Source organism: Drosophila melanogaster, chromosome 2L (assembly GCF_000001215.4).
Source record: "Drosophila melanogaster chromosome 2L".
Taxonomy (NCBI): Eukaryota; Metazoa; Arthropoda; class Insecta; order Diptera; family Drosophilidae; genus Drosophila; species Drosophila melanogaster.
This window is the reverse complement of record NT_033779.5, coordinates 10435839-10450104: the sequence shown is the minus strand read 5'-3', so window position 1 is coordinate 10450104 and position 14266 is coordinate 10435839. Positions and strand designations below refer to the sequence as shown.

Below are 14266 nucleotides of genomic sequence, written 5' to 3'. Positions count from 1 at the left end.
CAACATTAATAAAGTAAAGGCCTTCATTTAATCTCTGTTTTATTGAAATTCATATGGTTGCGTATGAAACAACATCGTTTCTCGTTTCTTAATGTTACGTTTAAGAATATGATAATTTCACTAAATAATATGTTTTAGTCTTTATCTAGTTTACTTTAGTATGTTGTTATTGATTTGCGTTAATACATTCTTTTCGATCGATATTTTTTAACTTTTGCATTTCCCTGCAAGCTTTTTTTTTGAGCTTTAGTGTCAGAAATACTAAGTTCTAGAGTTAACAAAATGTCAAATGCGTGGGGTAAAGCTTGATAATATTTGTTTTTTTAGCTATTCTGCACGGCGGTTAAATAATCGTTTTATAAATTAATTAAGAGTCTTACGAACTACGAACTTTAAATGCCACCCGTGCAGGAAAAACAACAATTATCGCGATAATAATCGTAGCTACATAACTTTGCCTGCGAAGCCCACTGGCAATTAGAGAACTTATCCGCACAGACTGGAGTCACTTCAGTTTTCGGAACTTCTGTAAAAGTAAATAATATAGTAAATATATAAATTTAACTAAATATTCCAAGTAGAAACCCACCTGCACACGCTTGCACATTGCAATTGCGATATATGGGCTCCCTGTTGGTGTACCGACAATGCGTTGATTCCCGCAAGGCGTTCATCTTGATGTCGTACTCCAAGCATCTCACACTGCGTCGCTGGGTTCCACCGCCACATGGTTTGGTACACTGCAATAAACGAATGCAAGCGGATATAGTAACTGCATCACAAATCAAATCAAGTATCTGGCTACCTCCGACCAATCCGAGTAGTGCCAACGGGCAGCGCAGTACTCCACCTCCTCGTGGGAGCACTTCTCAACGGATTGCGGCTTCAGCTCCGGCGTACACTCGCTGTGCTCCGTAATCAGCTGGCTACGGATGCACAGCACCTCGCGGGTGCGTGTCAGGTCGAAACAATCGCCATTGCACGATGACCACGGACCAGTGAACCAATCACCCAACTCGCAGGCGGGCTTCTCGCAGGGACGACGACTTTCCGGAGTGGTGCTAGGATCACATCTCTGCTCGCCGGCCTTGGAGCGATCACAGAATACGGTACGATACTCAACGCCCGAACCGCAGGTGACCGAACAATACTGATTCCAATCGGACACCAACCAAATGGCCGTGGCGTCGCTGCCATCGATTTTGCTCCTCTTCACTTGGCTGCTATTCGATGAGGATTCCGAAGGACCAGACAGGCGGTATCGGGATAAATTGCGTCGCCTATTCTTGGGACATTCGCACTGTTTCTGCATGGGTGGCTGATCCTCCATGCAGGCGGCCTTATCGACGTGTATGACCAGTCCGGAAGCCAATTCCTGGACACAGCTAACCTCCCTGCGACGCAGACCGCCGCTCGACGAGCAGCGACACTCGCCCCAATCGTCAAATCTCCAATACGCCGGACAGGGTTGCGTGTTGCAGTGCAATAGGTTCTCGTTCAACACCGGTTTCACGGAATGCGTGCAACGTCGCTGCGAGTAATACCGCAATGGATTCTTTCGAATGCAACGGATGATGGGTGTCTGCGTGCCGCCGCCACAGGATTTCGTGCAACTACTGAACCCAATTACTTTCCAATTAAAAATACGTTTGCGTCCCGCCCGCGAGCTACTGGATGAACTGGTGTCCTCCATACCGGATCTCAACAGGCCATCGCTGCTCTCCAGCGACATCTCGTTCTCCTCGGACTCGGATACTATGGGCAGCATGTACTCGTACTTCACGCCAGTATTATTGGCTGACTTGGTGAAAACCTAAAGGAAAGTATTTAAATTATATAGAAGTCTATTAAGAGATTTATATGTGGGGCTCTACCATAAGTTGCAATGAATCCCGAATGGGTCCAATACTCGTTATCCACTCGGTCACCCCATTGCTGTCCTCAGCTCCGTCGATTCGATGATAATCGAAGACAGCACCAACCGCTTCGTAGGATCCGCTCTCCGAGACAGTGTTCTCTCCATTGAAAATGGCCAGCTCATTGGAGGTGCGCAGGACTGGAATTCCACGAAAGAGATTTGATAATCAAACGTATTATTATGCAATATCAAAATATGTATTACCCAGCAAGTTGATGCTATTCTTAAGTTCAGTTATCGAAATATTGGAGGCACCCACTGGCAATGTGGTAACATGTATATAGGCATGTTCCGGCAGAGGATTTCTGGTAAAGATGCCCGTAACTGGCCGGCAAAGTAATCCACCACAGCTCACGGATCCACTGTGCGCATACAATCCATCGATTTCGCCACTGGCTTGCACTGCCTTAAATATAGTTTTTATAATCCATATTATAGATCGTTATAACTATAATGCTTACTCACCAGCAACAGCAAGGGCAATAATGCTATCATATCTGTTAATTTTTCAACTACTTTATCTACATATATATTTAAAACATTGATTATTCTTTATATCGATCCAATCCACAAAAACTATCTACAGCTTCTGCAGGGGAATACTAAGAATACGCCTTTATATATGGTAAGTTCAGGGTAATATTCGTACGAGTGGAATTCGTGGGCTTTGCAAAAACATTATTTATTGGCCACTTATTAAGCATACAAGATAAACAACAAAATAAATGAGTACAAAATACATTCAGTCAGCCATATTAAGGGGCATATGTTCTATAAGCAATTGCTTTTTGGATCGACTTTCTGTACGCACAACTGCGGCAATGTGTTTACTAAAATAATTCATTGAAATTAAGCTCATTGGACTTATTCCAGTTTTTTGCTTTCACAAAATTATTTCCACTTTGATTTGCTGACCTATTCCGCTTCTCAAGAATCAATTTGAAATTTAGAGCCTTGCAAAAACTATACTTAATTAAATAAAACAGGTTAAAAGGGTTTCAATCAGTAATGCAAATTAAATTGTAACGCAAATCAAGTAAAAAAAAAGGGAAACGATCAATTATATCTTTTATTTGATATATCACAAATTTCATTAACTGATTAACAGTTTCAATGCCATTTAAATATGCAGTCTTTGAAGCTTATAGTTTGAGAGACTGAAAACATAAATCAAGGTTAAAATTAAGTTTGCCTTAACACTTTATTTACGTCGAAATGTCTTTATATTGATTGTTTGAATTTCATTACGAATCACTTTATATGCTGCGTGCTTTTTGATTCAATGTAAAACCAATACTAAGTTTTCAATGCGATTCTTGTACTTGAAAAAGCTCTAGTATCGAAAAATGAGTGCTTTTAATGTGCGATCGTTAGTTGCTCTGTTGCTGGTGGTGGCACAATTATCTTATTTTAAATTTCAATAAAAATTTTTAAAAAAATCTATAAGATCAAGTCATCATTGCTGTATTATTCTAGCATTATTATTGTTTATTTAAATTTACTAACCTTACAAGCTCCATCAACACAAACAGCGCGCTCCCAAAATTGCGATCTAAAATATTCAGCTGGATGTCCACATGGAGTTCCATCAATTACGGATTCGTTTAGTGTGGCAAATGATTTCATTCCGAATGGCATACAGTTCAGTTCGCATTCAGCGTCATCTATAAATTATTATAAACAAATTCAAAGTGTTTAAACTTGTTAATAGATTGTGGGACTTAAAATGAATTATATCTAGATATTTTTTGGTGAGCTAATATCTAGTTCTTTTACTTTGTTTCGAATAAAACCATATTACAGATCATAAATGCACATACCCTTGACATAAGGTTCCCACCTATATCGATGACCATGAAACTCTTTATCGTTGTAAGCCGAGCATTGGGAGGCCCGAAAATCTGGGGATTGTTCGTCGCATGGCACATCATTGCACAGTTGATAGCGTTTAAAGTAACCGACACATGCATTACTCGTAAGCTGATTATTCGTCAATAGGTTACTGAAATCGGTAAAAGAGTAGAGTGCTTAGAGATATTATCCCAAAACATGCTAATGAAGGCAAACTGTAGGGTTATGAGCGCATATATATATATATATATATATATAACCAATAACCTATATATCTTAAGCAGTAGTATTAGTATAACTCACCGATTGATGCATTTCCTAACCTGATACTTAACGCCACCACCGCAACTTCGGGAGCAGGAACTCCAGTCACTCCATTTGTCCCAACGTGGATATGGATACACCTTCTTTTTCGCCTTTTTTGAAGTTGACGAAGTTGCTTCTTGCGGTGGATTGGGAGACGAGAACACCTCCTCGACTTTCGGAGTCTGTCTTGTGGTCGCAACATTGCCACTTTCAAAGAGATCCTTGGTAGTCACACTTGGTAATGTAGTGGTTTCCAGAACGGATTTGAAAGTCGATGTACTTGGATTGGTGGCATTTAATGATATTATCGTTGATGACTTTAATACTTTTTCATCGGATTTATTGGATATTTTACTAGTTGTCTCGTTCTCCAAGTATTCCTCCTTATTATTCGGTTTTTGCTTGGGTGATGATAGATCCTTTCTCGTATGCCACAAGTTTGCCAGCTCATAATATGAGTTAATTGAGATTTTCTTTTTCGTTTTAGGTTTTCGGTGCTCTCTGAGCCAATCCTGATGTTTCTGTGAGCAAAAATCAAAATAATAAACATGATTTCATCAATTTATGACAACACATTAAAGCACTTTACAACAAATTTATGACAGCACTATTTACAGCACTATTAGTTTGACATTAATTAAAGTTCTAGCTTATCAACACCAACATGACATATTTTTCAAAAGTGATAATTTATAATAACACTTTAAATGGGCATTGAACGTAATGAATGAGTTCGAATCAGTAATTAGATTAATTCGATTTTAAAGTTTATTGTTTATAAGGAAGGTCCTACCTTAATTCGCTCTTTAGTTGTTAAATCCGCCTGCACAAAACTAGAATCGTGTATCGTTGCGAGAATTGTAAGAATACTGTAAACAGAATTAAATAAAATAAAAATACAATATTTGTGTGCAAAGGAGAATATTTTAAGAGCGGAAATTGAATGTTTCATCAGTTCCATCTCATCTCTGAATCACTTCCGATTGATTCCGAACACAGCAATGCAATCTTAAAGGCAAAAAAACTTCTTTGAAGTATCTAGATCTACACTTTTTACAACGTTTTCTGTGAAAACGAGCCACTGTTCGGCGGCAGGGCAAACAAATCTTGATTAAATCCAGCTGAGCAAGATGTTCACCCCGCCCACTTTTTGTGCTATCAAATTTGTATCTATTGAAAAATCCATGAATTCGTTTTTTTTTTTAGGTTGAGCTACACATCGGTTTGAGATACTATTTTCTTACCTGAATATTAACAACAGCTTCGCCATTTCTAAGCCTGTAAAAGTCAGGGAGATACATTTAATTACAATTACAAATTATCCAAAAACTAAAACGTGTGCCATACTTAAAGAATTCCCAGAGACCACAGCCTAATATTTAACAAGCTACATATATTTAGATTATTTCTCTATGTACTTTTAGATAAATTCGCTAGCTATTTTTAAGCGATCTTTAATGTTTGCCAGTACGCATGTAGAGGCTTGTATTAGCAGCTCGGGACAGAGGAACTCAAGTTCCATTATTTTCATTGATTACGATTAAACCGAGCGTGACTATTCGACTGGAATGGATGTACTTTCGGCAGCATATAGCATATAGCATATAGCAATGTAGCAAATAGCATACACTACCAACATCCGTGAACAAAAATGGGAAGGGCGTATTTCATTAGAAGCCTCCACACCCACTCAACATTTTGGAGCTACATATGTATGAGCACACAACTATTGCGTATACTACAAATACGCACAAATATGTTATATAATTATATATAAATCAGTTTGGTTCTCAAGCTGTGACTTAGGAATTTTCGCCTAAAGCTAGGTTCTTATGTATAACATCTTCTGAAAGGATATAAACCTATATATTTTGACAATAACTAAAGGAACTTGGCATGGATGCTTTGTTAGATCCCAGCTTTTTAAACATAAGATACATGAAATCTTAGCTTTAATGTCTTATCATAGTGTTGTATGTGTGTATGTACTATGTTATGTTGTTAGCATTTCTGGATTCCTTATAAAGAGCAAAGTGCTCTGCCGCCAGTGACACACATTCGTGGAGCGGCAATTGCATACCCTAGAAGTGTACAAGTTGGCGGGTATGCGAGTTCCTAATGTCACAATGGACTTTGCCTACTTAACTGTGTCAATAGGGCCATTTTGAGCCAATCGTTGCATTTGAAACTGCATTTGCCCATGTGTGTTGCAATGGCATTAGCACTTCAGCATGCCACTGAACTCGAAAACACTCAATTCGAAGAGTGCGGATATTATGAAGAACTTGCATTAAACTGAAGTGTTTGGAAAAATGTTCAATCGTTTCGAGAGAAGGCAAATTACATGGGGGCACCAAAATATTTTGATACATATGTCATATTTTCTGGGCATTCTTGTATTTCGTCATTGACGCTTCGCTTTGCCATAAATTACATGTGAAACTTCCGCAATTAGCAAAACGGGAAACTATTTTGAAACATGTGTGTGCGCGCAGATGGGATTGTTTAAATTAAATTGAAATCTATGAAGAAAAAATACTAGTGTGCCTGTCATTCGATTTCACTTTTTAGATTTGGACAACTGCCTTTGCGGCTCACTGCCTGTATTATTATTATCCGATCGATCCTAAAATCTGGAAATGACTGCAATTACGCTGCCACATTTAAGGCGTGCAAAATAATGTTGGGGGTTTTTTTCGAGATAAATTAAAAAACTCCATCGACAGAGGGCTTTCTTTCATTATGCATTCAGTGCTTGAGTGATTACTGTCATCGGACAGATGTGATTGAGGTGAATTGGTTTGTCCCACAACGAAAAACCCGAATCAATTATACGCATTTCCCCCAAAATGCAATTAAGCCCATATTCAAAATGTCTTCGGACCTTTGAAGAGTTAACAAACCGAACAATTGTTGAAGATAAGGGTTCACTGAAAAGGTTTTCAAAAAAAAAGAAAAGGACATGTCACTCAAAACGATCAATTATCGGAAAACCTTACTTTTTCGTTACGCTCACTAAAATGATTAAATTAAATTAAATTAAATTAGTTATTTAAATTTATATGTTTCGTAATTTGGCTCTTAACTAAAAGGATCAAAAGGATCTTCGCTTAAATGTTGTAACAAAATCACTCAACAAGCAAGCACAGGGATTTTGCAATTTTCTAATATTAGTTATTCGCTTGATTTATATATTTGCAAAAAATATATATCTATATATGTAGCACCCCGTGTATCACTGCACGCCTAATTCTGGATTAATTGAAGCCGTCGTCTTCATCGCGTGGTACTCAAATCCAAACTGAAATCCGAACTGAATTTTCGGGAAAGCCGCTTTGGGAACAAAAGTGCTGGAGGCAGAGCGCGCCGCTAGCATCAGCGCAGCTCTGGCGATCGAGTGGTGCTAACAACGGCACCCGTGGCTCCCCGATTTCCACCGGGAGGAGGCGGAGGAGTGGGGACCCATCTCACCAAGCCCCAACCACAGCACTCACATGGGCATGGAGTCGATTGCCAGCGCCACCCAAAAGTCTGGAGCCAAACGTGCGTACATACAGATAGGCGCACATCCACAGCACAGCTATGGTCGAAAAAGTAGCGAAACTAAGTTTGAGTTACAAGATACGAAAATTATTTATAAATATTTTAAATTTAGATTTTAGCATAAGCTGTATAGTTTAGAGCTAGAAAGGCTCTTAGTTCGCTTAAGTCTATAAAGCAGCATGAATAACTTTTTTTCTTCCTCTTTTACCTTTATTTATAATCATATTCTTAACTGACCTTTTTCCAGTTAAATATAAGGGGTAAACAATTTATTAAATATATTTCATTTTAAATCAAGGTAAACAATTGCTACTCATTAATATCATACTGCTTTTGGCAAGACAAATAAGAACCCTATATAGTTCACACTTCATCTAAAATTCAGTGATGCTATTTAGCTGACCGCAGGTGTGCCTGTGACCACGGGTGAGTTACAATAATGTGGGTGATGTCTCTGCATATGTATGCATTTAACTTTATGTAGCTTTCAGCGGAATATCAATGCGAGAACAAATGTACATTCGAACCTTACGCAAACGCTTAATGCGAAAGTGATCCAAGGAAATTTATGGAGTCCAAATTGGTTATAATTTAGCAGAACTGAATCCGGACTTAAGCTTCCCACACAGAAACTAAGAGAAGAAGGCTCCCAAAATGGCAAGAACTTAAAAAGTTTGCTTGCAAAATAAGAAAACTTTGAAATAGATAAAATTTAAAGCTAAATTGTTTTTTTGAAATAAAAACATATTGCAGCATATGCATAAAAACAATACATTTTTTCAATAATTTTCCAGTTAAAAAAAAACTATTTTCTCTTTGCTCAAACTCATAGTAGCATAATGCATTTACTAAGTTTTTCATAGAAGTAGAATTCTTCAATGGAATTTACTAAGACAAACCCAACTTGGCAACTTATTGAAACTGCGCTTGTGCATCATTAATTTTGTATTTTGAAGATTGGGTGGCTATTAATTGGGTCGTTTGTTGCTATGCTGATATGGAGCAATAAATCTTCATTTTGGTTTTATATATAATTACACATTAGCTTAGTTTCCTGCACTTGGGTCAACTCTCTTCGCCCACATGAAGTTGAAAGCCCCAAAATCTCAGACAATAGTGCATCGAGTAACTTGATCTACTACATCCAGTTTGAATAGAAGCACTGATCTCTTAGAAAAGGCTATACTCCATAGAAAGCCTTTTAAACTCCGTCGACCGCAAAGATGCAATTAACCCTAAGCTTCATTGTGCAATAAATCTTAATTAATCTTAATTTCTCTTTGTGGAATTAAGTTAACGGAATTCAATTAAAAGCCGCTGTGCAACGGAAAGTGCACTAATTTCGAGCACAGGAGTGATTTTTTAATTAATGGACCAATCATTCATTCATTCATTATTCCACTCTGCAAAGTAATTTATTTGTTTAATTCTTGGTATGCCACCCATTGAGACCAGGAAAAACGGATTAAGAACATAATCCGAAACTGGTTAAAGTTATAAGTAAACAACTTAACTAATATTTAGTTCCTAAATATAACATACATACATTTTATATTGCTATAACTTCACAAGTGCCCCTTCTACATATTTCACAATTTGTAGGCGGTCATAAAAATTGACATAATGGCAGGGGCGGATTCGTAGTAAAATATTGGGGGAAGTGTTTGAACTATGAAGTAACTGCTTGAGTAATAAAATTCATTTAATGATTTTGTGTTGATATTACGTTAATTACTTAATGTTTGGGGGAAAGAACACTTTCAATTACCCGATTATTTATGCCGTACATGAGTAACTTTAAACGTTCTATGTGTTTTATTAATAACAATATAAACTATTAATATGAACTAAGTGATATATCTATTTCTCACTAACCGGAAGTCTTTTTAACATTGGCTCATGTAGGTTGTAGTGCTTTACCATTTTCTGTAATTTAAATCATATCAATTATAATGCTTTAAACAATAATTGAAATACGAACCTCACAAAAGGTAACATCGATGGAACAAATAGCCTGGGACGGTGCGTTTCCTTCGACCGATTTGGAATTCACAACGCGAACCAATGGCAAACCATCCTCGCCATTTTCGATGGAAATATAGTTCTCCTTGACAAGAAACGACAGTTGCAAAGCGTTCTGAACGGTGTCCATAAAATTGTTTGGATTGCAAATCAGTTTAAAGTACGGAATCGGCTCTTGATTGCCATCTCGATATATTTGTCTTATTTGCTTCAGCATGTGGGTTACGGACGCTGCTCCTTCGTCCTTGCGTTCCAATTGGTCACTCTTTTCTGGACGCTTCTCATCTACCTACAAGATCCATAATAATATGAACAAATATTACTGTGAGAAATTGTTTAACAAATGACTTACTTGAGATTTCGTTTTGCGAGGAGCACGTTGCTTTTGAACCACCACCTTTGGAGTAACATCTATGAAGGGCAGCATGCTATCATTGGTGAAGAGTGGTCTTCCGAACTGAATAGCCAATGAACAAAGAGCATCCCAATCTTCTTCGCTCTCTTTGAAAACCAAATCGTTCTGTAATAGGATCAAACATTACGATCAGGCATAAATAAAGTACACAGTGCACCTACGATCGCCGTGGCCACCATTCGATCCGTGACGTTGGTGTTATGTTGGATAGCTTTTCCCACAACTTCGAAATTGCGACGCAGTAGCTCCGTGTCCAGGACAAGTTCCGTGGAGTTTGTACGGCGGTCTTCATGTCCCTTGCTGATATCGTTGGCTGTCTGAATGATTTCCTCTATGGCCGTGATAGACTCTCCGATGGTGTTGTTTTCGATTTGTTGCTCTGCAATTCATATAGTTATTTCAGATATTAGTAATTTATGATTTAACTTACCTATCTCAATATTCTTTTCGATCAGATTTTGCAGACGCAGTATGCGAGCATCTTGGTCATCCATTTGCGATTGGCTTTCAGACGAATCCATATTATTGTTAAATAAATACTAAACAAAGAAGAGCGAAGTTAATCCAATTGTGAATTCACATAAACAAATTTCTTTGAAAATGATTTCTGCAAATCTGTAAGCAGCTGTATATCGATAATTTGTTTGGTCAAGATATCACCAACTTTTTGACTAACTGGAACGGGTGATCGAAACTATATTGTTTTCACACTACCGCTAACTCTCTATCGATATCGTGCAAAAGCTTTTTTATTTATATTTTGAACATTATGCTGTTTAATTTATTAATAATTACAATTTATCCATTTACAATATAAATCTCAATTGCAGATCCACATTTATTATCACTTATCTGGTTTTTAGACAATGGGAACTGGGTTCTAACATCTAATCAATTACAATGACAATGCCAACTAATAAGTAACTTAATAATCTAAAGACCATTCATTCTCGGCAATAAAAGAGTCAACCACTTCCTTCATTGAAAAATTTGGTATTAGTTGATCCTGAGTGAGCTTAACGCGTGTCACAGGATCGAAATGTCCAACCCGCTGCAAGTGTTCTTCTATATCTTTTCGTTCATACGTAATTCCAGATGGAGTTATCACAGGGTCTGTTAATATTTCAAAACTTATTTTGCCACATAGAAAATCGGGAACTTCACGTTTCTGTAATATGTAAATAACAATATTAGAACAATATTTTTAATATTGGTTATTTTTCCTTTAGTTTCTTACCTTTCGACGTTCGTCAACCTTAGAAAATATATTGTTAAGTTCCTTAATATGGTCATCCTAAAAAGTAAAATTAGATTGTCAACTCCGCTAAATATTCTGGTTAAAGTCCAACTTACGCATTCTTGCTCAATTTCCTGTTGCTTGTCTTTCAGCTGCTCATCGTGTACATTTCCATTCAGCTTTAAATTGGCCAAACGGCTTTCCATGTCCCCTTTTATTAGACTGAAACATAAATATTTAGGTTTTGCACAAATTTCGCTTTTTTTAATATATATTCTATCACATGAGGACAACAATTGCCTCGATATCGTCGTGCGGTGACTAAATTTAGTTTGCAAAAGGCATCTAGAGAATTCGAATAACATCTTACCCATTTAAATAGCTTTGCAGCTCGATTTCCTGCTGTATTCGCTTCTCCTCCATAACATTCCAGCGCTTTTTGCGAGCTAGTCGCAACTGTAGTGTAATATCATCCCCAAAGTTTTGCTTCTGCTCCTTGGACAGATCGTATGCTATAAGTTTCATATATGGTTAGTTAGTGTAGAGAACATCAAAGGTCAGGTATTATCTAACCCCGTTGAAGGTGCTTTATAGCCTCGTCAAAGTTGTCGATTTCCATGAGTCCTTGGCCCAGGAAGAAGTGACCCTTCAACAGATTCCCATCGATGTCGAGGGCGCGCCGACTATCCTGGCAGCACAGTTCCCATCTCTTCAGTTTCAGGTTGCAGAGGGCTCGGTTTGTGAAGTATGTGGCGTTTGTGGGGTTCTTTATCTACATATTATATGGAGCATAGTGCACATGTAAACAACAAAATACACATCACAATAACAAAAATATGTGAGACACCTACGATGGCCTTTGAGTAGCAATTTATTGCGTCGTCATATTTTCGGGCTGCAAACAAGCAGTTTCCCTGCTCCTTTAATTGCAGATCTGATAAATTGGTCGTGGAATAGATGTGCTTGGTCGTCATCCTGACGAATCTTCTGCGCCTGGTCCCAAATTTGATTTTCCACCGATGAAAAGTGAGTGTGTGTCCAACAACACCGAAGCACTCGTAAATTTGTTTCCTCTGCAAGAATTGGGGAACTGCTGCACGAACTTAACAGTTAACAAAGTATTAAGTGGGAAACGGTAGTGACTTTTGAACGCTCATAACACCAAAAAGATCTTGAGCTATTCGCCTGTATTTAATTAAACATAAAACAATTTTCAGCTACGTTAATCGATGTGTTTCTAGAGTTGCCAAGACTCACAAGCTTAAATTAAAGCTGCACATTCATCGATTGCACTATCACCGCCCAAACGATACTTTTGCCACACTATCGTTTGCACATTTCAAAAACAACAGTGCCATTTTCGAGTTTCTCGACTATCAGATATCTCTTACTGAACTAGTGGGTCTAATAGAAGAATCTTTCGCTATTCGTCACTAGCGCAAGTAACTCGGATACATAATTTGGTATATCTGACCAAATTTAAGAGCCGACAGAATCAATATGAATATGAATTTTATTTTAAGTCCAAACCAAGTGCAAACTAATTGAAACCTCTTGTAAAGTATACAGTATACAATTATAGAACAAAGTATTTGCAGAAAACATGTTAAAACCCAAAGAATTTAACATTTGTTAACTAAGGCCTACAAGTACAAATCGAAATCTATGCGGTTGCTTGTATAGAAATTTGTGTTTTCGCCGCACTTTCGCACATAGACTCCGTTTTTAAAGTAGTTCTCCTGGGACCATTTCAACATTTTCTCCGTGGAAAAGGGTCCCTGGATATCAGTCTCATCCTGCGACCATTTAAACTCCCAGGTCACCTCTGAGGTAGTCGTCGTTGGTTTGGAGCTATCACTCGACGATGTCTTAGAGCGCTCCAATTCTTTCGTTTCGAAATCATCTGCATACATATCAATATCATCGGCTACTTTAGGTTTGCTCGTTCCTGGCAAATCGGCGATCTTGGCCTTGATGCTTTCGTACGTATCCTGATATATATCCATATTGCCCGTCTTCGAGAGAATCTCGTTGGCCAGCTCGGTGAGCTGAGAGATTTCCTGTGTCTTTGGGTCAACGATGCCGGCCTTTTTCTGCTTAATCCTCTGAAGGGTTGTTAGGACGGGGCGCTGCTTACCCAGACGCTGCAGGGTCATCTTGACAGTCTCTCCCGGTTTCATAAACTCGACCATTTTCATGAGGTTCATGGACAAGTTAAAGGCCTTGCCCACGGGTTCGTTCTTCTCCTCATCGGAAGAGTTTTCTTCATCTTTTGCCGGGTCGAAGGCGTTCTTCTGTGTGCCAATCTGTTAGGCAAATATTGCTTTTAAATTAAATGATTGTGTACAGGCAGCAGTGATGGAATCCTTACTTTAACCCAGTCTATGTTGTCCAACCAATTGTCCTTTGCTTCCGTCTCCTTGTTCCAATGGTAGTGACCATCTTTGTCGAAGTGTCCCTCCTCCAGTTCTTCCTTCATATTGAAGGGTGTTACCTTCACATCGTCTTCCACTTTTGCCACGCCCTCCTCGCCGCCCTCAATGTCGCTATCATTGAGGTATTCCCTGCAAACAAAAAGTGCCGAAATCAAAACAATCAATTGTTTGCACATTTTAAGCATTACCTTTCGTAGTCGTCAGAATCCTCTTCATCGGAGTCAAGCGTGTGTTTCTTGAAGGATTCCTCTTTCACTTTCTGGGATGCTTGGTGCTTTCTTTTGCTCGCCATTTTATCAAGAACTCAAGACAAAACTAAATGCAATGTCAATATTTTTAAGCGACTATTGATTCTATTTACGTTAGTGAAGGTAAGTCTGATATCGATAGCTGGAACATATGCTGTTCCAATACCAATGTTCCTGTAGTTTCTAAAATTTATTTAAATTATATTTAATTAATGTATATATAATATGTTTTGTATTCCATTTGATATATAGTATGATTATGTGAAGAAAGCTTATAGAAATAGACTTAGA

The 14266-nt window shown here is 38.1% G+C and overlaps 4 protein-coding genes and 1 long non-coding RNA gene across 8 annotated transcripts, besides 1 other annotated feature; 1 reads left to right on the top strand and 4 right to left on the bottom strand.

Annotated features, from left to right (window-relative positions):
* Window positions 1–24: 24 nt before the first annotated feature.
* Window positions 25–7571, bottom strand: loh (lonely heart). 3 transcript variants are annotated; one of them, NM_001169468.3, is made up of 11 exons: window positions 7303–7571; window positions 5320–5353; window positions 4869–4944; window positions 4073–4596; window positions 3739–3920; window positions 3425–3582; window positions 2123–2324; window positions 1875–2056; window positions 806–1813; window positions 590–740; window positions 25–523 (listed from the first exon to the last, which is right to left on the bottom strand). In NM_001169468.3, exons 2-11 carry the CDS (start codon window positions 5343–5345, stop codon window positions 393–395), a joined length of 2640 nt encoding a protein of 879 aa, NP_001162939.2. In that variant the 5' UTR covers window positions 5346–5353; window positions 7303–7571; the 3' UTR covers window positions 25–392. The 3 variants fall into 3 exon arrangements, with proteins under 3 accessions (NP_001162939.2, NP_609406.2, NP_001188781.1); NM_135562.4 differs by having other exon boundaries at window positions 25–526; window positions 7303–7380; NM_001201852.1 differs by lacking the exons at window positions 3425–3582; window positions 3739–3920; window positions 4073–4596; ... (1 more) ...; window positions 5320–5353; window positions 7303–7571 and adding an exon at window positions 2384–2469 and having other exon boundaries at window positions 25–526.
* Window positions 7572–7900: 329 nt separating this feature from the next.
* lncRNA:CR45375 (long non-coding RNA:CR45375) lies at window positions 7901–8285 on the top strand. The gene has a single exon (NR_124177.1). It is a non-coding gene; the product is annotated as a long non-coding RNA:CR45375 (long non-coding RNA).
* A 772-nt stretch (window positions 8286–9057) lies between these two features.
* Nse4 (Non-SMC element 4) lies at window positions 9058–10665 on the bottom strand. 2 transcript variants are annotated; one of them, NM_135561.3, is made up of 5 exons: window positions 10486–10665; window positions 10217–10434; window positions 9993–10160; window positions 9600–9929; window positions 9058–9544 (listed from the first exon to the last, which is right to left on the bottom strand). In NM_135561.3, the coding sequence occupies exons 1-5, from the start codon at window positions 10574–10576 to the stop codon at window positions 9479–9481; spliced, it is 873 nt and encodes a 290-aa protein (NP_609405.2). In that variant the 5' UTR covers window positions 10577–10665; the 3' UTR covers window positions 9058–9478. The 2 variants fall into 2 exon arrangements, with proteins under 2 accessions (NP_609405.2, NP_001162938.1); NM_001169467.1 differs by having other exon boundaries at window positions 9412–9544.
* Window positions 10666–10864: 199 nt separating this feature from the next.
* On the bottom strand, window positions 10865–12557 carry STUB1 (STIP1 homology and U-box containing protein 1). Its single transcript, NM_058093.4, has 6 exons — window positions 12144–12557; window positions 11866–12064; window positions 11663–11804; window positions 11409–11514; window positions 11293–11349; window positions 10865–11223 (listed from the first exon to the last, which is right to left on the bottom strand). Exons 1-6 carry the CDS (start codon window positions 12264–12266, stop codon window positions 10981–10983), a joined length of 870 nt encoding a protein of 289 aa, NP_477441.1. The 5' UTR covers window positions 12267–12557; the 3' UTR covers window positions 10865–10980.
* A 67-nt stretch (window positions 12558–12624) lies between these two features.
* Window positions 12625–12693: a mobile genetic element.
* A 95-nt stretch (window positions 12694–12788) lies between these two features.
* holn1 (hole-in-one) lies at window positions 12789–14110 on the bottom strand. Its single transcript, NM_135560.3, has 3 exons — window positions 13916–14110; window positions 13664–13856; window positions 12789–13598 (listed from the first exon to the last, which is right to left on the bottom strand). The coding sequence occupies exons 1-3, from the start codon at window positions 14017–14019 to the stop codon at window positions 12936–12938; spliced, it is 960 nt and encodes a 319-aa protein (NP_609404.2). The 5' UTR covers window positions 14020–14110; the 3' UTR covers window positions 12789–12935.
* Window positions 14111–14266: the final 156 nt, after the last annotated feature.

What these genes read in the sequence shown, in the direction of transcription:
- loh (NM_135562.4), bottom strand. Translation starts at nt 5,345, where the DNA reads ATGGCGAAGCTGTTGTTAATATTCAG. An exon ending in GTTAGGAAATGCATCAATCG is followed by an intron (nt 3,921 to 4,072) that starts GTGAGTTATACT and finishes TACCGATTTCAG; the next exon opens with TAACCTATTGACGAATAATC. An exon ending in GTGTTGATGGAGCTTGTAAG is followed by an intron (nt 2,325 to 3,424) that starts GTTAGTAAATTT and finishes ACTATATTTAAG; the next exon opens with GCAGTGCAAGCCAGTGGCGA.
- Nse4 (NM_135561.3), bottom strand. Translation starts at nt 10,576, where the DNA reads ATGGATTCGTCTGAAAGCCAATCGCAAATGGATGACCAAGATGCTCGC. An exon ending in GAATGGTGGCCACGGCGATC is followed by an intron (nt 10,161 to 10,216) that starts GTAGGTGCACTG and finishes ATCCTATTACAG; the next exon opens with AACGATTTGGTTTTCAAAGA. An exon ending in TCGATGTTACCTTTTGTGAG is followed by an intron (nt 9,545 to 9,599) that starts GTTCGTATTTCA and finishes TTTAAATTACAG; the next exon opens with AAAATGGTAAAGCACTACAA.
- STUB1 (NM_058093.4), bottom strand. Translation starts at nt 12,266, where the DNA reads ATGACGACCAAGCACATCTATTCCACGACCAATTTATCAGATCTGCAA. An exon ending in ATTGCTACTCAAAGGCCATC is followed by an intron (nt 12,065 to 12,143) that starts GTAGGTGTCTCA and finishes TATAATATGTAG; the next exon opens with ATAAAGAACCCCACAAACGC. An exon ending in TATAAAGCACCTTCAACGGG is followed by an intron (nt 11,805 to 11,865) that starts GTTAGATAATAC and finishes TGAAACTTATAG; the next exon opens with CATACGATCTGTCCAAGGAG.
- holn1 (NM_135560.3), bottom strand. Translation starts at nt 14,019, where the DNA reads ATGGCGAGCAAAAGAAAGCACCAAGCATCCCAGAAAGTGAAAGAGGAA. An exon ending in GATTCTGACGACTACGAAAG is followed by an intron (nt 13,857 to 13,915) that starts GTAATGCTTAAA and finishes TTTTGTTTGCAG; the next exon opens with GGAATACCTCAATGATAGCG. An exon ending in ACAACATAGACTGGGTTAAA is followed by an intron (nt 13,599 to 13,663) that starts GTAAGGATTCCA and finishes TTTGCCTAACAG; the next exon opens with ATTGGCACACAGAAGAACGC.